General features: G+C 46.9%; 1 protein-coding gene and 1 long non-coding RNA gene across 8 annotated transcripts in view; both read left to right on the top strand.

The window, feature by feature from the left end:
- plekhg2 (pleckstrin homology domain containing, family G (with RhoGef domain) member 2) overlaps positions 1-3,505 on the top strand; it is a 38,129-nt gene extending 34,624 nt beyond the window's left edge. The window contains exon 21 of the mRNA XM_079732960.1: positions 175-3,505. Within this exon, the coding sequence (XP_079589086.1) occupies positions 175-1,639 (1,465 nt within the window). The 3' untranslated portion in view covers positions 1,640-3,505. The remainder of the gene's footprint in view (positions 1-174) is intronic.
- A 9,051-nt stretch (positions 3,506-12,556) lies between these two features.
- LOC307073954 lies at positions 12,557-22,798 on the top strand. Of its 7 annotated transcripts, none has more exons than XR_013811754.1 (5): positions 12,557-12,727; positions 18,429-18,813; positions 20,200-20,250; positions 20,873-21,016; positions 21,129-22,798. It is a non-coding gene; the product is annotated as an uncharacterized lncRNA (long non-coding RNA). The 7 variants fall into 7 exon arrangements; XR_013811755.1 differs by having other exon boundaries at positions 20,876-21,016; XR_013811752.1 differs by having other exon boundaries at positions 18,429-20,250.
- The last annotated feature ends 202 nt before the right edge of the window (positions 22,799-23,000 follow it).

Genomic DNA, 23,000 nt, shown 5'->3' on the forward strand with positions numbered 1-23,000 from the left:
TTAATATCAAAATGCATAGTTCCTATCTAATATGTATTAATAGCTCTCTCTCTCTCTCTCTCTCTCTCTCTCTCTCTCTCTCTCTCTCTCTCTCTCTCTCTCTCTCTCTCTCTCTCTCTCTCTCTCTCTCTCTCTCTCTCTCTCTCTCTCTCTCTCTCTCTCTCTCTCTCTCAGCTCTTCTGAGGACCTCCATCAGGATATTCCTCGGTTGCCGTGGGAGATGTCATCGTTGCTCTCTCCCCCACCCTCCCTCTCCAGGCCTAACCTCACCCACCTCCCCCCCTCCCCCTGCAGGGCCATCCCTCCTTTCTCCCCCCCTCAACCCTCTAGTGGGAGGAGTTTGGACAGACGGGGCGGAGCCCCGTTCTCAGCCTTCTCCAGATCATTGGCCGCCTCCTTCATCAGTCAGAGCATCGCCAGGAAGAATGCCCCGCCCCCATTTTTCCATGGCAACAACCCCCTATCCTCTCCCCTGGTTCCACAACGCCCCCCACCTCCTCAGCGACCGCCCTCCTCCTCCCTGGGCCACGGCCCTTACTCCCCCCCGCCCCCAGCCTCCCCTCCCTCAAACACCCTCCTCCTATCCCGATCCGATAGCATGGCAGATGTAGGAGTGAGCCACAGAAGTGCTAGCGGTGCTAGCGGAAGCGGTGGATGGCTAGCAAGCCAGAGGAATGCCTCTTGTTCTCCCGCCAGCGTCGCCGCACCACAGCCATCCCATGATGCTCTCTGGTCCGGCCATCACAACCGGGTTGCACGGCCGTTCTCTGCCTCCGAGCCAGGCTCGCGGGTCCAATCTCCCTCCGCCTTTCTCTGCTCTCCGAGCCAGGACTCCTTCACTCCCATTCCTCACCATGACTCCTCCTCTCTCCTGGCTCTTAACCCTCCCATGGGCCTCAGCCTGGAGCAGGCCATCTTGATGACATCTGTTACTGGCTCCGGCTCCTGCTGCCCCCGCATTCTGTCCCCGCCTCCGATTGGTGTTCCGTCAAACACCTGGACCAATCACATCGCTGTGCCCCGGCCACGGAACCCATGCTCTGCACCCTACCTGACCTCCTATACACCGGACACCTCCTCCTCTACTCCTGCCCCAAGCTCCCTGAACCTCAGAAGCCCTATCAAGGCCTGCTCCTCCTACCTCCAGCCTCCGGTCTCGCCCAGCAGGCTCAGCCCAGCCAGGGCCACTCAGGCTGGGAGGCATTTCACCAGCGTTCCCCGGCGAGACGATCAGGAGCTCCTCGACCAGCATGAGAGTCCAGAGACTGAGGTCACAACAGCCCCCTTCTCCTCTTCTTCTGCTACTCTCTCCTACTCTCACCCTCCATCCCCCTCCTTCTCCTCTCCCCAAGAGCAGGGACAGCTGGAGAAGGGAAGCTGTCGCAGTCAGCTGTTCTGTGCCTATGTAGCCCGCCCTTCCCTGGCCCAAACTCCCACCACCACGCCCTCCACCGACCACACCAACCACAACCCCCCCACCAAGCAAGCAGATCCCCACCCTCTGGTTCAAACACAGATCACAGCCCACCCGGGGCCTCCTAGGACCAACTACGCCACCACGGTGAACCTCCAGGTCGCCTGTAGCGGAAGGATCACCTTCTACAGCACGGCCCGGGTCAGCCTAGACCAAAACCCCTAACTTTCCGGTCAGCCTGGACCAGAACCCCCAACCCTCCATCCGCCTAGACCAGAACCCCTAACCTTCCGGTCAGCCTGGACCAGAACCCCTAACCCTCCATCAGCCTAGACCAGAACCCCTAACTTTCCGGTCAGCATGGACCAGAACCCCTAAAGTTCCGGTCAGCCTAGACCAGAACCCCTAACCCTCCATCAGCCTAGACCAGATCCCCTAACCCTCCATCAGCCTAGACCAGATCCCCTAACCCTCCATCAGCCTAGACCAGATCCCCTAACCTTCCGTTCAGCCTAGACCAGATCCCCTAACCTTCCGTTCAGCCTAGACCAGAACCCCTAAAGTTCCGGTCAGCCTAGACCAGAACCCCTAAAGTTCCGGTCAGCCTAGACCAGAACCCCTAACCCTCCATCAGCCTAGACCACCAGAACCCTTATACCCTCCAGGCAGCCTGGACCAGAACCCTTATACCCTCCAGTCAGCCTGGACCAGAACCCTTATACCCTCCAGTCAGCCTGGACCAGATCCCTTACCCTAAACCTTAATTTTTTTGCACAACATGTCAGATTTTTCATTTCATGTCCTTTAAAGAAACCTAACACATTTATATCTTAAGCATCTTGCACACTGATGCCAACACTGTCGTAGTGCAGTGGTCCATCTTCTCATTCTTCAGGCCTGGTCCCTTTCTACCTGCGACAGATCCATTACGTGACCCTGATGCTGTTAACATGAACTGATAACATGGCAGCCTACACGTAACTTGGCTTGGACTGAAAGGTCGGCATCAGATCCTTCACCACTACCTCCTAGGGCCAAGAAACCTCTTCCTCCTCCCCCCCACACTCTGTCAGACTCCCCGGCTACTCCTCTTCCTCCTCATCCTTCTCATCCACCTTCTTCACACAGCCCTCACTTATTGTTTTCCAGCAGCCATCCACTAAGCCTTCACCCCTCCTCTCTCTCCTCCTCCAAGCCCTCATCCTTCTCCTCCAACCCCTTTACCCTCCATCCTGAACCCTTAACCCCTTTAGTCACTCTGGACCAGAACCCCTTATCCTCCATCAGCCTGGACCAGAACCCCTTACCCTCCAGTCAGCCTGGCCCATCTACACTCCGCTGCTCCTTATCTTCCTCTTCTTCCACCTTTCTCATACCCTTGTTTAATGTTTTCCAGCAGCCTTCCAGTAAGCCTCCACCCCTCCTCCTCAAACCCCCTAAAACCCCTCCTCTCCTCCTCCAACCCCTTTATATTCCATCCAACCCTCGTGTCAACCTCTTCCTCACCAGCCCTCAGTTAATGAACTCAAGCAGCCTTCCAGGAAGCCTGGGTGGGCGGTGCTGCATGGATTGCTTCATGGAATGTTTTGTTACTATTGTTTTCTTTTGGTTTCATTACTGAAACATTGGGAATGTGTTCCTCATTATTGTTGGGAATGTTTATGTTTATGAATGTTATCTACTCTGTCTGGTAATCTGTGTATTTATGACTCTAGTCTTGTTTCTGGCACTTAATATGCTGTTTATACACACTACCATATATGTCGTTTATATCTGCCTGTGTCTGCAGCACTGGCTGTTCATGTGTTTGTGTGTGTGTGTGTGTGTTTATGTTGTTTTTTATACTTCAGTAGAATCTGATCCATCTGCGTTGAACTTCATCAAATATGATGTTCCTTAGAAATTATTTAAACCTGGCTTGGACTTGGTAAAAACTTTTTTTGGATCTGTTTTAGACATGATGTAAAACTTGTTTGGACATGGTTTGAAGATGGTTTAGACCTTGTTTGTATCTGCTTTGAAATTGGTCTAGATCTGATGGTTCGGTGACAGATGTGATCACCTTATTGCAGACCAACTAAGTCCAACTGATTGAACGTCAACTTAAATAAATATATATAATAAAGAAATACTTCCTGTCTCAAATGTAAGCTTATTGTTGCTGCTGTGTTGACCGACCCCTCCCCCCCCACCCCCTAGGATCTTTAAGCCATGGCTTGAGGATCTTCACGTTAGGCTAGATCACTACGCTAGAACTTCCCATAACATAGACATTCATGTAACTCTAGATATTCACATTCTGATCGATGTCCACGTTACGCTACATCTTCATGTCATGCCAGCTAGATATTCCAATTACGCTTGATTATCACAATATGCTAGCTGGTTACTTTGTTAGATCTTCACGTCATGCTAGATAATCACATTACGCTCGATATTCCCTTTAAGATACATCTGTACGTTAGACTTGATATAAATGTTACGTTAGTTATTTATGTTACTGTGGAAATTGCATGGAAAGAAAGGTACAATTTTGCACGTTGAGCACACAGTTGTGTGACTCGTTTATTTTGTTAGAGAAAAAAGACGGAATCCAAAACGTGCTGCAAATAAACATATCCCGCATCGGGCTCCGCGTCATGAGATGCTCGTAATCCTTAAAGGGACAGCGATCCCTGAAACACCGAGACAGTAAACGACATGCCTAACACAGTGTAAAAAACAAAACATAACAAAATACTGTTGGTGAATTATGTTACACTCACTACATTACGCTAGATCTTCACGTTACGCTAGATCAGGGCTGCCCAATTTGGGGCCTGCGGGCCGAAGTTGGCCCGCAACCGATTTTATTTGGCCCATGCCTTACCCACTGTACATATTATTGTTTCCGCCATCAGCGTTCGGAATCTGCGCTCGCTCTCATTGAATATTATTTATTGGTGCACATCCACTCCTGACCATAGAATAACACTGTGATACATTGATGGGAGGGTGGCGCTGTTGAGCTCCTATCCTGTTCAGCTCCAATCGCGTGTTAATAGGCAGCGGCAAAAAGACAAACGCAAAATGTATTGTCCTGTGTTGCTTTGCTTATTGCACTTAAAAAATGCCTTTGTATTTCAAGATACAGGCCCAAGGTCTAGTAATGTTCCATGTCTGTCTTCAAATATTAGTGCTTCAATTATTTTTCTAATTTAAAGAAGATAGATTTATTAATTGAACATAATATGAAGCACAATAAACAGTGTCATTCATTTTTCAAAATGACCTTGTGATAGCGTTGATTTTGCAAACGCATGCTATTTATACCCATATTTAACTTAATATACTGAAATTTTAAATTTTGGCCCACGAATCTCCCCCCGATTACATTTTGGCCCTCCACTGGGAAGAATTTGGGCCCCCCTGCGCTAGATCTTCACGTTGTGCTCGATCTTCAAATTGCGCTAGATAGTCATGTTATGTTAAAGCTTCATGTAACATTAGATCTTCACATCACGCTAGAGCTTCACTTTACGCTAGATCACATGTGTTTTTCCACCACATTGATACGTTTACCATATATACTTAAAGGTGCTTGACAATCATATTATAATACAGAAAGTAAGTTTCCCGAAGTCACAATAACACTACAAAACTGCAGAATGCTGTGAGACAATGGAGAACTCTACAGAGCACTGAAGAACAACGCCTGAGGAAACCTACCAGGAGAAACTCGCTATGGAACACTGCCAATAGAACACCGTTAAATACTGAAGAACAATAGAACTCTAGCACAAAAATGTAGCACACTGACAATAAAACCCTGTAGAACTGAACACGGCCAATAGGGAACCCAGTACACAATAGAGAACACCATAGTGTTCACACACACAGTGCCAACAGATCACTGTAGAAAACAATAGAACAATGCCAGTGTAACACAGTAGAACACTGTGGAACACTGTAGAACCGAACACTTTGGAACACTGTAGAACACTGCTTTTAGAACACTGCATAGAGAACACATTAAAACAATGTAGAACACTGTATGTGGACACAGGCAGTGTGTCCACAGGCAGACGACCCGAAGAAAGCGGCCTGTGGAAAACAACACTGGAGAACACCGCATGTAGATCACAGGTTAACACTTTAAAACCTTGTGGAACACAACCTGTAGGTCACTGGATAACAGTGCCTGTATAACACTGCAGAATGCTTTCAGACTCAAGAACAATGTGGAGCACTGCCTGTAGAACACAGTAGAAAACTAATTGAAAAACACTGACTGTACAAGACTGCCAACAGAGCACTGCACATAAAACACAGAAGACAGTAGAACACCAACAAAAATCGCTCTAAAATAACAATCTTATTTTTTCTAGGAGTATATCTGACTATATTGAAGAAACTAAATTGAATATGTCGTGGATAAAACCCATGGTCTAATACTAAAACAAATTACGAGAGGTCGAGAAGGACTAGGGTTGAATGTTCTAGGCTTTATTGTCACCGCTGAGAGTAACATCACCTGAGTTGGTTTGAAAAGAACTCGCAAACAGTCTCGGAGATCTGCGTTATATACAAATTTTGTGGCCTCCGACAAGATGTCCTTGGCCAGTCACAATACTCTAAGCTACGGGCCCGCCCTGTTCCCAATTAGTCTTTATGTCCCGCCCACAATGTCTAAAATACTGTAACATTCACCCCACGGTGGTGCAGCGCTGAACAAACAGGCGATGTCTGGCTTGCAATCCTGCTCTTTATTTAGCAAATACAACGGTTATCTCCGATCACTGTTGGCCGTGACCATGCCGTACATCCAGCCGTAACACAGCCTAACTTCAACAACAACGTCGCTTCCGGACCCTCCCTCACGTTGTCCCCCCCCCCCCCCCCCCCCCCCCCCCCCCCCCCCCCCCCCCCTCTCGCGAGACAATAATAACAGAACCACATTAATGGGGGATGGGGAATGCAAGTCTTCTGCCCGGTGGGTGGGGCAATGCCCCTGTGCAGTAAAATGTGTCTGTGGTGGGAAGGGGGAAGGAGGGATGTGAAAAGTATGTGCAGGGGAATAGGGGTTTGATAGGGCTCGTGTGCCCCTGTGTAGCCACGTGCAGCGGTTGCGCCGTTGCCCCTCCGGGCGGGCGCCTGGGACTCCGAGCTTGGGGAAGGGAGGGAGTCCCCTCTGTAAGGGGCTAACCTGTCTCTGTGGAGCACAACCTTCTTTCTCTTTCCTGGCAGACTGAACCCAGTACACTACTTCACCAAGCCGCTCCACCACCTGACAAGGCCCCTCCCAATGACAGTCCAACTTGGGGCACCGTCCCTTCTTCCTGCGGGGGCGGTGCACCCACACCAGCTCTCCAGCTTGGAAGTGTCTTCCCTTCGACCTTATGTCGTAGTTCCTTTTTTGTTTCATGCCCGCTTTCTCCAGCTGGTCTCGGGCAAAGACATGGGCGGACTCCATCCGATCCTGGAGTCTCCTGGCGTACTCGCTCCCCGGAGGAACAGCAGGGGTGTCAAGGGGCTTGCCAAAGGCCACCTCCACTGGCGTCCGTAGCTCCCGCCCCAACATGAGGGCAGGCGTGCATGAGGTGGACTCCTGAACAGCGGACCTGTAGGCCATGAGGACGAAGGGCAGGTGCATGTCCCAGTCCCGTTGATGTTCCGCTGTGAGGATTGCCAGCTGCTTTCCCAGGGTCCTATTGAACCTCTCGACGAGGCCGTCGCTCTGGGGGTGCAGGGCCGTGGTCCGGGTCTTATGCGTGCCCATGCGCTCACACATGGCAGCAAAGACCCGCGACTCAAAGTTCCTCCCTTGGTCACTGTGGATGGTTTCTGCCACCCAGAACCTGCTGAACATGCCCTCTGGCAGAGCGTCAACCACCGTCTCTGCTTCCTGATCTGGTATTGCGTACGCCTCAGGCCATTTTGTAAAATAGTCCATGGCGACCAAAACGTATCGGTTGCCTGCGTCTGTGCAGGAAAATAGGCCCATGACGTCCACAGCTACTCTTTCCATGGGAGCCCCCACCGTCTGTTGCTGTAGTTGTGCGAGGGACTGATCTGGGGGGCCCTTGTAGTTCATGCAGAGGTTGCAGCGGCGGCAAAAGTCCTCTACATCCCTTTGACCCGCCCCCAGTAAAACCCCTGACGAAGCCGGCGGAGTGTTTTTGCTACTTAAGTGCCCCGCTCCTGCGGTCCCATCTCTCAGTGAACTTGGGACTATCACCTGCCACCTTTCTTCTCCCGTAGCAGGTTCCTTCCAGGCTCTCTGCAGTACTCCATCCCTCACTCTCAGTGCCTTTCGTTGCAGTGGAGCTCCCAGTCACCTCCTCCCAGGGTGGTTCTCTGTCCTGCCTCAACCCACTGTCGCACCGGTTGTATGTCCATGTCCTGCTCCTGTTGTGTCTGCCACTCGGCCGCGTCATCCATCTGCGTTCCGCGGCATACTGTTCCGGCCCCCTTGTGCATGGGGCATGTCTCCTCCTCGATACGGAGCTCTCTCTCACGGGCTTCTCTCCGCTCACAGTACTGGCACCCTCCCAGTGCGCAGGGGCGGCAGGACAAGGCATCGGCGTTGGCGTGGCTGGCTCCGGCCCTGTGTACCACTGTGAAGACATAGGACTGCAGCGTTTCAATCCAGCAACTTGGCCCTCTGGTTCTCTGAAGGACATCAGCCACTGCATTGCCGAATTATCTGTCCTGACAGTGAAGGGCCGGCCACACAGGTAGTACTTGAAGTGCTTTATCGCCGCCACCATGGCAAGGAGCTCTCGGCACGTGACGCAGTAGCGGCGCTCAGCCTTGTTGAAGGTTATGCTGGAATATGCCACCAGTCTCTCCCCCTCTGGCCCCGCCTGAGCCAGCACTGCACCCATGCCCACGTCGCTGGCATCCGTGTCCAGAGTAGACTGCAACCTGGGATTCCGGGGGGTCGAGGACTGGAGCCTTCGTCAGTGCCCTCTGGAGAGAGTTGAAGGCTTGTTGGCACTGTGGCGTCCAGGTGAAGTCCCTGTCCTTTGCAGCAGGTTGTGCAGGGGGGCGGCTGTGCAGGAGAAACCTCGCACAAACTTACTGTAATATGAGGCCAGGCCGAGGAAGCCCTTCAGCTGTCGTTGGTCAGTGGGTGTGGGCCAGTCTCTCACTGCATGCACTTTCTTATCCATTGTGCTGATGCCTTCTCCCCCCAGTGTGTGACCCAAAAACTCCACCTCCTCCCTCATGAAGCGACACTTATTCGGGTGTAATTTCAGGCCCGCCGCCGCCACTCTCTGCAGCACCAGCCTCAGCGACTCTAGGGCTGTTTGGAAGGAGCTCCCATGGGCCAGGATGTCATCCAAATACACCAGACATCTCTGACGGGTGATGCCAGCCAGCCCCCTGTCCATGAGTCTTTCGAAGGTGGCTGGGGTGTTGCACAGGCCGAAACTGAGGACCTGGAACTGCCACAACCCCCTGTCCGTACAGAAGGCAGTCTTTGGTCTTGCTTCAGGGCTGAGGGGCACCTGCCAGTATCCGCTTCGCAGGTCGAGTGAAGAGAACCAGGAGGAGCCAGACACCAAGTCCAGTGACTCATCGATCCTGGGTAATGGATACAAGTCCTTCCTTGTCACACTGTTCAGCGGTCTGTAGTCCACGCAGAATCATCTCATCTTGGTGCTCCTCTTTTTCGACACCATCACCAATTCCGAGGCCCAGGGGCTTTCCGATGGTTCAATAATGCCATCTCTTTGCATCTCTTCAACCGCTCTGTCTGCAGCCTCACGGTGAGCCATGGGGAGGAGCCGGGGACGCGTCTTGATGGGCTGTGCATCCCCAGTGTCTATTTCGTGTTGGACCAGGTGTGGCAGGCCCTCTTCATTGTCTGTTAGTGCAAAAATGTCCGTAAAGTCAGATAACACCTTCCACATCTCCTCCTACTGCCATTGCTCCAATTGGTCACAGTTCTGTCTCCATATCTCTCTCACCGCCGACAACCTGTCCGTCTCCCCCACCGTAGTTGACTGGGCTGGGGAAGATGAATGGGCGTGTGCAGAGGGGGATTGACCGTTGCTGGGGGCATGGGGCACCAGTGGCAGGAAGCTGCAAACAGGGGGGGTGTTTCCCTCTGCTGGGGTTTTTGTGTCATGGCAGTGTGTTTCCATGGCTGTCCTGTCCAGGGGGTGTGGCTTTGGGGACTGGGTGGGCGGTATCAGTTTAACAGTGGGGCCCCTGGGAAAGGTCAATGTGTTCTTCCCCAGGTCCAGCAGACAGCGCGCAGCCCTCAAAAATTCCAGCCCCAATATGCAGGGGTCCTGCACCTGCATCACCCATACTGTAAAATCCACTGACAGACCTGCCACATTCAATGTCGACCTCCCCTTACCAAGCATAGGGGCCAACTCTCCAGTCACTGTCCTCAGCTGCACCGTAGTCTGCTCCAACTGTGCCCCCACTGGTACTACATCTGGCCTCATCAGTGTTGCTGTGGAGCCCGTGTCCACAAGGGCTGTACGTGGGGCCCCGTGTATGGTGACGGGAACATGGCAGAAATTCCCAGAATGAGTCCAACCCACCACAATCGTGGATTCTGTGTTCTCGTCTGCTTCAGGGGGAAGTGGAGCCCCTCTCCCCCGTCTGTGTTGTTGGGCCCCTCCATCCTTCGCGGCAACAGCATGGGACAACATGCTGTTGCCCGTATTAGTTCAGTCATTTCAGCCACCATGCAGGCTTTACTTGGGCTGTATCAGTGCATGCAGCGGTTCTCACCGTAGGACCACTCTCCTCAGGGCTGCCTTCCATGGTCCCAACCCCCACAATCTCCCTCTCTAGAGCTAGTTACAGAGTCTCTTATTTATGGCTTGGATGAACTGGTCCCTGGCGAGCTCCGTCTGTATCACCAGGGGGCATGTGGGCATAAGCCCTCCTGGCTAGAGTTTCAATGTCATTAGCTAACACACGGAGGGGCTCTCCAGGCCGCCTGCGTCTATTGGAAATTTCAGAGTGTAGGAGACCGGGCTGTTCACAATGTCCAAAACGTCTCGTTAGAGCCCTAACAAGAGCCTTATAATTATTTCATTCTTCTGGGCTGAGCAGTAACAGGCATGCCAGTGCGTCATCTGTAAGACATAACGCTAGCTGTAGCGCTTTATCATCCTCCGACCAGCCTTCAGCTTGTGACAACAGTTCGTATTGGGCATGAACACCTGCCAGTCTGCCTTACCGGAGTACTTTGGTGTTTTACATGGGGCCCGGCAAGTATAGGCACCGCCCCTTTGCCACACAGGCTGTGCATACTCTCCGCTGTCATGCTTTGGAGGAGCCGACGTGCCAGCGACGAAGCGTCCGTCATATCCTCTGCTTTGTCGGGGGTCAGTGGAGCTCCTTCCCGCGTCGTAAGCCATGCACCTCACCGTCTTCCTCAAGCGGGCCTTGGTCTGCGCAGCACGCTCAAACTCCGACACCAGACCGTCCGCACTGGTATAACTGTAGCTCCCCTCCTCTTTAACTTTTGGCTGAGCTCTGCTCCCGTGCACCATGTCCGTTGGCAGTACAAACAGCAGCACCTCGTGGCAGGTCCGCCAGCCGGCTAGGCTAATGGCAAACACCGGAGAAAAACCAGTCTCTCGCTTTTACTTCTGACACCAGGGTAACATTCACCCCACGGTGGTGCAGCGTTGAACAAACAGGCGATGTCTGGCTTGCAATTCTGCTCTTTATTTAGCAAATACGACGGTTATCTCCGATCACTGTTGGCCGTGACCACGCCGTACATCCAGCCGTTAACAGAGCCTAACTCCAACAACAACGTCGCTTCCGGACCCTCCCTCACGCTGTCCCCTCCCCCGCGAGACAATCCCCCCCCCCCCTCCTCGCGAGACAATCCCCATTAACCTCTACTAATAACCTCAGTGCATAACCCAACACATGTGAACATTTGCATAGCTGCTGAACGCATAATAACATAATAATTTTGCCGTTGTCGGGGGGGGGAAACATTTACTGCAGCTCATGATAGGCCACCTGATCGTCGTAGGCACTGGGGCTTCAGCCCAGGTAAGCCTGTGCATTAAGGCGGCCTTACGTACAGAAGGGTTACATATTAAACATTAGTTACATGAAGTTACATATTATACATTAGTTATATGAAGTGAGGTCTTTCATTAAAATCCATTCATCGCCTTGTTTATTAACCTGATCTTAAATCACCATACCACATGGGTTCAAGAGATGAGCCCTGTGAAAGCAATATTAATTTAAACAGTAAAATATGCATTTGTAATAGTTAACAATACCATTTTATTAGTCTGTGGCATATACAGTCATAATCCTAAAGCTGGTAGTGTCTGATTTTAAATGGGGTATGGATTAGTTAAACTAACTCCAACTTGGAGTCTACATTCTAAAACCATAGACGAGAAACCATAGGAGGGCGTTTCCTCTCACCGCGACATGAGCCAGCTGTCTTTGAGGGGCCACTTATATGTAAATGAGGGGGCAGGGGGTATATCTTTTGTAATACCTTAATGAGGAACACATGTAAATGTTCCTCAGAATGCAAGCACTTGTTGACCAAGGAAAGCCAGGTAATATCAAGTTTTTAACATTTGGCTCCATTGTAATTTTATTTTCTTTCTATTCTTGTATAAATCATGCTTTAATTGAGATAGACATTGGCTGATAGACTGATGTCATTGGAGGGATGTCTGTCTGTACTCTGAGCTGTTGAATAACAATGGAACATGGTCTGGAGGCTGTCCCTCCCCCTGCTGGTACATTTCGTTCCACTAATATATTTGGAAAATATCCTTTTAAACCTTCATTATTTTCTACCACTATAACAGCTTGTTTGTGAGCGGAGTCTGCTGCATTCCGGCGAACTCGTCATAATGACATGTGAGCACATGTTAAACAGTATGGGTGTGTAATCTTATCTGTTTATTTTATCTACAATAATTGCAGCACCATTGCAGCCATATGGCTTGCTCTATAAAAGTTTTGCACTTAATTTCCGCACAATCTTCACAATGGAATGCTGTAGAACAGAGTACAACACTAGAACTACATTCGTGTTACATTTACAACCATATTATATCTTCGCATAAAAGAGGAGGGTAACCGAGAGCGAAGGAGGGAGCATTGAAGGGGAGGGAGGGAGAACGCTGGATACAGCACATCTGTCCATCCTACGTTCCCCACTCGCATTTGAAAAAAAATTGAACTCTGTTAAGGCCATATGACTGGGAAGATGCCTGCGACGCGCCACGCACGTTGCCTCCAAGGAAACGGACCGACTGCTGAGAACGACCCAGAGTATTCCTGAATAAACGAGGGAAACCTGATCGAGTGAGTTGGATTAGTGGCGTTTCTTGGGTCACTGTTTATTCTTTTTGGCCCTCTTTTCTGAATAGGTGAACATTTTGACTCTAGAAATGGAAAGGTAACCAGATAGTTCTGTAACTCTTTACAAAACTTTGTTAGGCCTACACTAAATAAGTAAGTGGGTGTCTGTCTGTGGAGAAAGAGAGAGACAACGAGAAAGCAACACGCATACACACAAACACGCACTCACCCACACATACAACGTTTTTACACTGCCAAATATGCCCGTATTGGAGGTTTCATTATGATGTAAATGCAGTTAGACGGCTTCGCTGTTCCAGGGGCGGAACTTGGATAGAGGTGTTGGCTCGACTATAGATAGAACGCAGCAACATCAGCGCATTGCTATTCATACTTTGTAATCACGTGAGAAACATGGCTACCTGGAGGGCAACAGACGCCGACAAAATGGTGACGAATAGCGGCCAGCCAGGGGAATTGCAGCCTTGCAGATTTCCAATACTATAATCAATCAACTATTTAGACCATAAATGTTCAAATTAGATATCAAGAAAAGATAAACATACTCGAAACTTGTGATCCATACACAGCACCCGCTGTTGTGTTTATTGCTTTGAAGTTGGCAGACGTTGAGTTTGGAGATATTTACATTTATCTTATAGAGAATCCGTCACCTTATACCGCACAAAAAATGAAATCCTACAAAAGAACGGATAGCTAACTTTTTTTCAAGAGTGGGTGGATTAACAACGTTGTCGTATGGGAGGTGAAAAACAGGAATATCTTCATAATCAAAGTAAAGTTGAGTGAGTACTATCTAGCTACCCGCAAAACGATCAACAAATAGCTTTTTTCTGAATCAAATAACTTTTAAGTACCTCTTTTATTGACCAAGTAATGCGGTTGCGTCCACACAAGTTACAATTTCTCAAACATTTCTGAAGTTGAAATGTGCTGGGGACAGAGACGCATTCAGAAGTGCATTTTCAGAAGTGCTGGGTACAATGAGGATGCACTCTTTTTTCTCTCTTTAGTGCAGGTAATGAAAGGTTCTGAAAGACGGCATACCCATGTAGCTATTTACTTAGGAATAAAATGTATACAAAATCTGTCTGGCACGTTTTATGAAGAAAACGTTTCCAAAAAGCATCGGACACATGACCCACTATGTTCTGCTCCATGTATCCAATGTTGACAACGTGACATGACATGGCTAAGCTACCAACATTAACAAGAGGAGCTAGGAAAGGAAATTAACTGCGTGTTTAAGTTCCGAAGGGGCAAACGTGTGGCAACACACAACACTACAAGCGTCCCCAGCGGAACCCTACTACCCATGCAAGTGAATGGAGCGCGATCAAAGGCCCGGCCCGACCCGGCCCGAGGATAGTGGTGGGAAATAATGGCCCGACCCGGCCCGCGGGTCGGCTCGGGCTCGGGCTCAGGCAGAGAATCTAGTCTTCTCTCTGGAGCATGACATTCTGCGTAGGCGCTCACAGCTGGGTGAGTTTCACCACCTCCTCATTGTTTCAGCACACGCTGAAACGATGACTTGGTCGTCCATGTTCTTTCTGCTTCTGTGCGTCCTCGGCTCCGTCTCTCTGCCAATGACATCGGGTCAAGCTCAACGCTGATTGGCAATTGCGGCTAAGCGTCACGTGTAGGAGCGTAAAAATTTAAATTTTTTGAACTCCGCTCGTTGGTGCGTTGGGCGCGTTATTCAGGTGCGTAAAACGCGTCTAACATGCCTGACGTGCTGCTTTAGCGTGAGTAATGCATCTACGCGCCTAAACCAATGGTTCCCTATGCAAAAATGACGATTTTCTACGCCTCTAACGTGCCTAACGCGTTCAGTGTGGCCGTACCATAACGCCTCGTGCCCACTGCACCGTCCGTCAAAGGACGTCGGAAGGCGTGGCTGACGGATGGAGGAGCTTTCCAGGGTCGTCAGAGCCCGAGTAGTGTCACAGTGCTTAAATTTGCATACGCAATCTGATTGGATGACGGATCCGTCGCTGCCGAAAAAGTTGAACATTTACAACTTTTTGACAGCTCCGACGGATCCAACGGAACGGACCGATCCATAATGCATTGCGTGTCCGTCCCCATTCAAAGTCAATGGGGATCTGTCAACGGACGGTGCAGTGGGCACGAGGCGGAACAGTCGCCCCCTAGCCTCTACATTTTTCTTGTTAATTTCAATAAAATAATAATTAATGTAATTTAAAAAACATATGCTTTTCAACGCCAATTTTTCTTGTTAAATCTCAATAATATATATATACATATAGGGTTAGGGGTTAGGGGTACCATAACCAAAAACATATGCTAATTAGCTAGACGATGGATATAAACGTGAAAAATACAAGTACTACATAAAGATGCTAAATACTTACAGGTGCATGTCTTATCCTTCTTCTTTTGACTTAGGTCAAATCAAGTCGAACAACGTCGAACAAAGCCGACCTGCCACACCACAGTGCGTTGCCACAGTGCGTTAGAGATATCTACAACGTCATTTCGCCTAGTTAAAACTTAATTTAAGATATCTGAAAAGGCACATGTAGATATCTTGAATTGAGGTGAATTAATCTGGAATTATGACTAGTCAGAATCAAATTGTATATATCTCAAACTGGAATTACAGATATCTACAATTCAGTTGCAGATATCCGTAATTCACATAGTGGATATCTGCAATTGAATCCTAGATATCTTTAATGGGAAACCCCATTGACATGAATGGCAAACGTGACGTCATTTCTCCTAGGAGGAATGTCCTTGTGGATATCTGAAATGACAATTGTGGATAGGAAGAATGTAGTTGCGGATATCCAAAATGTTCTTTTTGACTAGGCGAAACTGAATTACAGATATCTGCAACACATATCCAGTCTAGTGAATTTATGTCAAATTGGCTTGCAATATTATGACGTTTGAGATATCTTTAACTTTCCTTCTGCCTAGTCAAAACTGAATTATAAATATGTGCAATTGTCATTTAAGATGTGTGATGAGGCAAATGTCGTTTTCAGTTACATCATTGCAGATATCTATCTGTTGTTTCGACTAGTCACAATTACGTTACAGATATCTTGAATGAAAATTCCTACTATTCAAAATGTAATTACGACTAGTCAGAATGACGTTGTTGATATCTACAATGTTAATTTCGGATAGTAAAACTTCCATACACCACAGTGTCCGGCTCCGGGGTTGCAGCTGGATCCTACTCAATTGGAGTGCCGGCGAAATCCGCGAGCTGCTGACCATCATGGTAGAGAAGCTTGTGCAGTCGCATTTAACGAAGATGGGGAAAGATAGTGCGATCTACGAGAAACCACCAGAGGAACTTTCCTTATGAGGCTTTTGTCGGGATAAGTGGTCAGCAAAATAAAGAATATGTTGGCATTTTTGCAGTTGTAAATAGTTAATCGCGTTTGCAGCCTATACTCAGATGCATACTCATTCTTGCATGCGAGTGTCTTGAATCATAAAAAAAAAACATCGGAGTATGCAAATTATTCTAAAGAGGTCTACTCTCCGTGCGTAGCCCCGCCTTCTCCATTGAACCAAGAAACTCGACGAAGAGGGATTTTACCCCCTCGGGATAAAACACAGGCAGTGAAATTGCAGAGCGTGGCAACACAGGCAGGGAAATTGCAGGGCGTGCCACAGGCTAGGGCTGGGCGATATATCGAATATATGCGATGTATCGCGAGATGTTCTCCAGGCGATGTATAAAATGCCCCTGTCGCGAACATCGAATACAAATTGGCACGTAATGTTTCTTTTTGCCGCCGCCGGCATACTCGTTGTGTTCCCTTCTCTCGCTCTTTCCTGTGGCTCTCTGCCTCACAGACTCATATGCATTAAACACACTCACTCCCCCCGCGAGATTCTAGGATTCTATGCGCGTGTGTGACGTCACACACGCGACCGGTGAGTGAGAACAGCGACCGGTCACTCATCTCCTACCGTTGAGTGAGAACAGCGAGAGAGAGAGAAAAGATGATGGAAACGGAGGATTTGGTTTCAAAAAAGAATAGTACAGGATCCGTCGTCTGGCAGTGGTTTGGCTACCGAAAGGAAGATGTGGAACAAAAAACGGCTTTGAGCTCTGTTTTTGCTCGAAAATAATTAACGGTTTGAATAAATGCTGTGTTGGTAAATCTAACTTGCTGTGATTTTCCTTTTCTTAGTTTTTAGAGTTTAAACAATGTGTTGTTTCATGTAATCTACATGCAGACTTATGTTTCAGGAATACTCAAATTATTATAACATGTAGTCAGTGTTGGGAAAGTTCACTTTCTCCGTGAACTAGTTCAAAGTTCAGTTCACAAATCTTAAAATGAACTAGTTCAGTTAAACGTTCATAATTCAAAATTTTGAACTAAGTTCACAGTTCCAAAAAATGAACTAGTTCATAGTTCTTTTTTTCAATATGTTGCTGTGAGCTTTTCGTTTTTTCTGGTATTTTGAACATTGAGCCCCCTTTGTGGTTTGTCTAGGATGATATAGAGTGGTTGAATCAAGTATCGTAGCGAAATACGGTTTCTATCGTGTTTTATTGCACATTTAGCGCATTTTGTAAATCCCATTGATTTCTGTTGGAATACTCATTACTCGTTGGCCGGAAACGGAAAGGGGGGAGTGTTCACGTTTGGTTGTAGTCTTTTCGCTCGGTTCTAGCCCTACTGATGAGACGGAGAACCGAGCGAAAAGACTACAACCAAACGTGAACAGCCCCCCTTTCCGTTTCCGGCCAACAAGCAATGATTCTATGAGATATTCTAGTCCGCTGAGCTATGAGCCAGAGAGAGCTAACGTTATGGATTGTACATATTTATAATTCGAAATTCGTCTCAGCCTTTATACCACAGATACACTAGGGTCTATAGCATATAACCGCGCTGTCTGATTACAGTTTAATTCATTTTCCACAATTGAACAGCTCTCGTTTCGAAGAATAATCACCGTGCCATTTGTTTCAATGGGAATCGCGCTGGTCTATACTTTCAAAATAAAGTGTACATATTTATAATATGAAATTCGTCCCAGCCTTTATATGACAGATATATAGGGTCTACTATAGGGTCTATAGCATATAACCACCTTTTCTGATTACAGTTTAATGTAACAGTAAGCTGGCAACACCTCAACTGCAAATGAACCGCACGGAGATTACCATGGCAACCGGTCAAACAACACGGCGATCTGCGCGCGCATCCGCCGTGTTGATAGAGAAATAACCCCCCCATTGAACGAAGTTAAACCGAGTGAGCGTGCCGTTCACTGACACCAGAATGAACGAGTTCACAGTAACGTTCATCAGGCAGTAATACAGTACGTTCAGTTCACGTTTGCCCAAAATATGAACGAGTTCATGAACTTTCGTTCAGTGAACGCGTTCAGGCACAACACTGCATGTAGTAACATTATGCCAGACATGGTTGAATCGAGCATTTATGATGTGCTCTAGAGGAGATTAAAAATATATCGAGATATATATCGTGTATCGAGATATAGTAAAAAAATATCGAGATATTCATTTTGGCCCATATCGCCCAGCCCTACCACAGGCAGTGAAATTGCAGGGCGGGCCAAGCCGTGACATACCGGCTTGGAAGTGTAAAAATGCCTATATACACACACACACACACAGGATCAGGATGCAGTGACCAGATTCCACTACTCTCTACAGGTTGACCAGCCTCCACGCCTCTCTACTGGACAGTGACCAGCCTCCACGCCTCTCTACAGGATAGTGAACAGCCTCCATTCTCTACTGGACACTGGCCAGCCTCCACTCCTCTCCACATGACAGTGACCAGCCTCCAGGCCCTCTACAGGATATCAAGCCTCCAGTCTCTAAAGGACGGTGACTTCCAGTCTCTTCTACAGGATTGTGAAAGCAGCCTCGTTACTGGGAGTGTGATGGAGCCAGGGATGTGAACTGTGACATGCTGGAAGTTTTGTGGTTGTTCTGTCTGTCTGTCCTCGGGCAGCCACTCACAGTCCAACCCAAGTTGCTATGCAAAGAAGAGAGTGTAAGGACTGTTACCAATATTAAAATGGAGCTGTCCAAGGTAAACTCCTCATTTGGCACAGTAGTAGATCCCGCAGTAAGTCTATGGGGTCAGAACAGTCTCATTAATAATTAATGCACAGAGAAGGATTCACAAATGTATTTTGTGATTTATATATAAATTACATTTCAATGCACACACAAATGGATATCGGTATGTATAAATGTAAAATGAATCCATAAACAAAAATAAGTTTCACAAACACATTGCTTATCCACACACAAATGTGCCTTGTTTTAAATAAATGTAATATAAATCCATAAATATATTAATTAAAAAAATATTTGCAATTTTTATCATAAATGTATTTGGATGTTGTTACATGTATATACAAACTGTAAAACTTGAATTAACAAGACGCTTTTCATTTGTGAACTTGTTTGCATTTGTGTGTGAACTGGACTGTATTTATATGTGGATTTTTGAGACTCTCCTGACGTGACTAGATTCACAAATGAATTTTTTCAACAAGGAACTCTCTGTAGCCAATCAGATGCCTCCCTCGTTTTCAGCCAATCACATGACTGCAGTTCCGACCTCTGAAGATTAAGTCCAGTCTCCGAGCTTCCCGGTTCCCACGGTTCCCTCCCGGTTCCTTTGAATTACACTTTTACTGGATTTTGGGATTGTCGGTGCCCTTATAGTAGTAAACGGCACCGACAATGTAAAAACCCAGTCACTGCAGTCATGTGATTGGCTGAAAACGAGGGAGGCATCTGATTGGCTACAGAGAGTTCCTTGTTGAAAAAAATGCATTTGTGAATCCAGCCACGTCACGCGAGTCTCAAAAGTCCACATATAAATACAGACCAGTTCACACACAAATGTAAATTCAAGTTTAACAGTTTGTATATAAATGTAACAACATCCAAATACATTTTGATGAAAATTGCAAACATCTATTTAATTCATATATTTATGGATTTATATTACATTTATTTAAAACAAGACACATTTGTGTGTGGATCAGAAATGTGTTTGTGAAACTTATTTTTATTTATGGATGCATTTACATTTATACATACCGATATCCATTTGTGTGTGCATTGAAATGTATTTGTGAGAAGAGAGTAATTTATATATAAATCACAAAATACATTTGTGAATCCTTCTCTGTGCATTCATTATTAATGAGACTGTTCTGCCCCCGTATAAGTCTGTCAGAATGGTGCTGTGTGATCAGCAGTTGACCGGTATAAATCTCCTGTCCCTCCATGCCTAACCACCAACCCTCCATGCACGTTCAACAAGTCTTGTAGAACATTTACAGCTTCAACATAGAAAAATCACACTGCACAAACACACACTGCACAAATACACACTGAATAATTACACACTGCAACATGTGCACTAACCGTGTGTATTTTGTGTCTTGGTGGGTCCTAGGTGTCCAAGGAGGTGAACTTCACTCTGTACACGCCCCCCACCAATGACACGGTAGGCTTCCTGCTCTAATGCAGGGTTTCAAACTTTCTCTCCTGGGTCCCACTTTTTGAAAATGGCAATGACTATCATGAGTATAATTCACCATTGGCCGTGTGAGAGGAGTATAACTGCAAGTTAATGAATGTACCTGACCATAATCCCTCCATCACTTCATTTGAGGACTATTATACTATGCGCCTCCCTGAACCAGGCTTTTCAACGAGACATTTGTTTGACATCTTCATGTAATGCACATTACTGAAAATATGTTAATTGATATAACATCAACTAATTAGGTGAGTTACCACTTTTATTTTATTTAATGCGAGTAAAACAATGTATTCAACACATTCATCAGTTAAATAGTATAGGCCTTCACATTTTAGAAGTTAATTTTCAATGGGATCTGCTATGGGACTACTTACTACTACTTACTGCTAAGGTACAGTGGGTTCAGCTATGTGACTGCTAACTGCTAACAGGAAGTGGGTTCTGCTATGGGACTACATACTGCCTGCTGCTGATGTTCAGTGGTTTCAGCTATGCGACTGTTTACAGGGGTGCGTGCGCGTCTGTGTGCATGTGTCTGTGTGTGTGTGTGTTTGTTTGAAATGGCGTCTGTGCGTGTCTTTAGCAGAGTTGTAGGAATGCCTTTCTGCTGTGCTTCACGGAGGAGGTGAAGGTCCTGTCGGTAGAGCTGGGCCTGGGAGGGACTCTACAGGAATCGCAAATGACATGGACATTGGTACAAAGCCTACTTCGCCTTACCAAGGACACTGTGAGGCTGGACACACACACCCACTGACACACGCACGCGGACCGACAGGATGACACGTCAGTGTTGATGTCTTCATCTTCTCTGACTGTCTGCCTCTCTTCCTGTCTGTTAGTCTGTCTGACTGCCTGTCTGTGTGTGTGTGTGTGTGTGTGTGTGTGTGTGTGTGTGTCCAGGTGCCGGAGGCCAGCTGTGAGCTTAGGTCCTGTGAGCTTCATCCTGAGATGTCAGCGGATAGTTTCCTCCAGAATCTAGCAGAAATCTTAAAGCAGATGAACTCTTCCTACTGTAGGAAGAGGTAGGAAGCGGGGGCAGCAATGTTGTATCCCTTAAGTTGCTTTCTCTAAACTAATTCAAACGCTACACACAACTCACAAAACACACAACAACAGCTGCAATGACGGAGGCTTGGTGGAGTAGGAGGATGGGTGACAAGCTGATGTAAAGTCTATAACCGCTATTGGTTAGTGTTGGTTTAGGTTCAGTTTCACACATTCCTGTTTCAATTATGGGATAAGCATATATTTTATTTAACTACTTAGATAATGACTGGTACATATACATTTCAGCAAAAACTGCCAATCATGTGGTATGTTAATAAAATCTGTGGTGTTATATATCCTTTTTTCTTATATTTATTATATTGGTAACAGGTTAATAACAAAAGGGAATTGATTAATGCTTAGAAAGTCATATAAACTAATTCCATCTCAATTAAGGGACTTCATCTTTTTAAAAAAAACATTTGAGTACCGAAACTCTGGTTCCGATGTAAACGGTAGTACCGAGATCGAATAAGAACGCACGTTTCGGTGCCTCATAACGGTGCCTGACTTTTTTTAACGCCCCCTGCCCCTCGCCCATGGTGTTGCTGCGTCAACTTGCGTTAGTGCTGGGCGGTATACCGGTTCACACCGAATAACGGTGTGTATTTTCGTTATGATATAATTTTTTTAGATACCGCTATACCGGTGTATTTGATTACACAACGTTCGGAACGCTGCGCTGCGCGACACTAATCACGTTCGCAAAAAATAAATTTGAATTAGGTGCGTTTCCATCAAGTGGTTGGAGCGAAAAACTACACACATTCAAGGGCTTGTCGTATCCTTTGGTAGCACTCTCTCTTAGGTCCTGATATATAGTGGAATTGCGTTGTTTTCCATCTAAAATAGCTGTAATGTTTCTTTCTTTGATGAGAGCAAGGAACAGTTTTACCTCTTCAGCGGTCCACACGTATCTATTATTCACATTGGCCATCTGTTCCATGGACGTATTTAAAGGATACATTGTACATATTTATAATTCGAAATTCTTCGCGGCCTTTATACCACAGATATTCTAGGGCAGTGGTTTTCAAACTGTGAGGCGCGCCTCCCCTGGGGGGCGCCAGAGTTCCTCATGAGGGGCGCGACGTGAGAAAGAATAAACCAGAAAAAGTAGCAGAAAAAAACGCGAAGACGCAAAGTGAAACGCAAACTCATTGCTCCCACTAAAGTAGCGGTGAGCTAAAAAGGAGGCTAAACTGGCAGTTTACAGATTAAGCTGTTCAAATGTATTTAAAAAAAGTTAAGCGAAAACATGCTTAGATAAAGAAGTTAAAATGTGTTATGAAATGTAATTAAAAACGCACAAAGATGATTAGAATGTTTCAAAAATATGTTTAAAATGTTTCAAAAATGTCTTTAAAATGTTTCAAAAATATGATCAGATATTTAAAATGTGTAAAATATGATCAGAGATGTTTAAGATATGATCAGAGATGTTTAAAAGGTGTAACATAATTAAAAGATCATTCGAAACACAGGGATTTATAACTTTTTTTTTGGGGGGGGGTGCTCAGCTGAAATTTGTTCTCTGAGGGGGGGCTCACTCTCTCATACTTTGAAAACCCCTGCTCTAGGGTCTATAGCATATAACCGCGCTTTGTGATTACAGTTTAATGCATTTTCCACAATGCACCAGCTCTCGTTTTGAAGGCTGAACA

The sequence above is a fragment of the Pollachius pollachius genome (assembly GCF_949987615.1).
Source record: "Pollachius pollachius genome assembly, chromosome: 3".
In the NCBI taxonomy this organism is placed as follows: domain Eukaryota; kingdom Metazoa; phylum Chordata; class Actinopteri; order Gadiformes; family Gadidae; genus Pollachius; species Pollachius pollachius.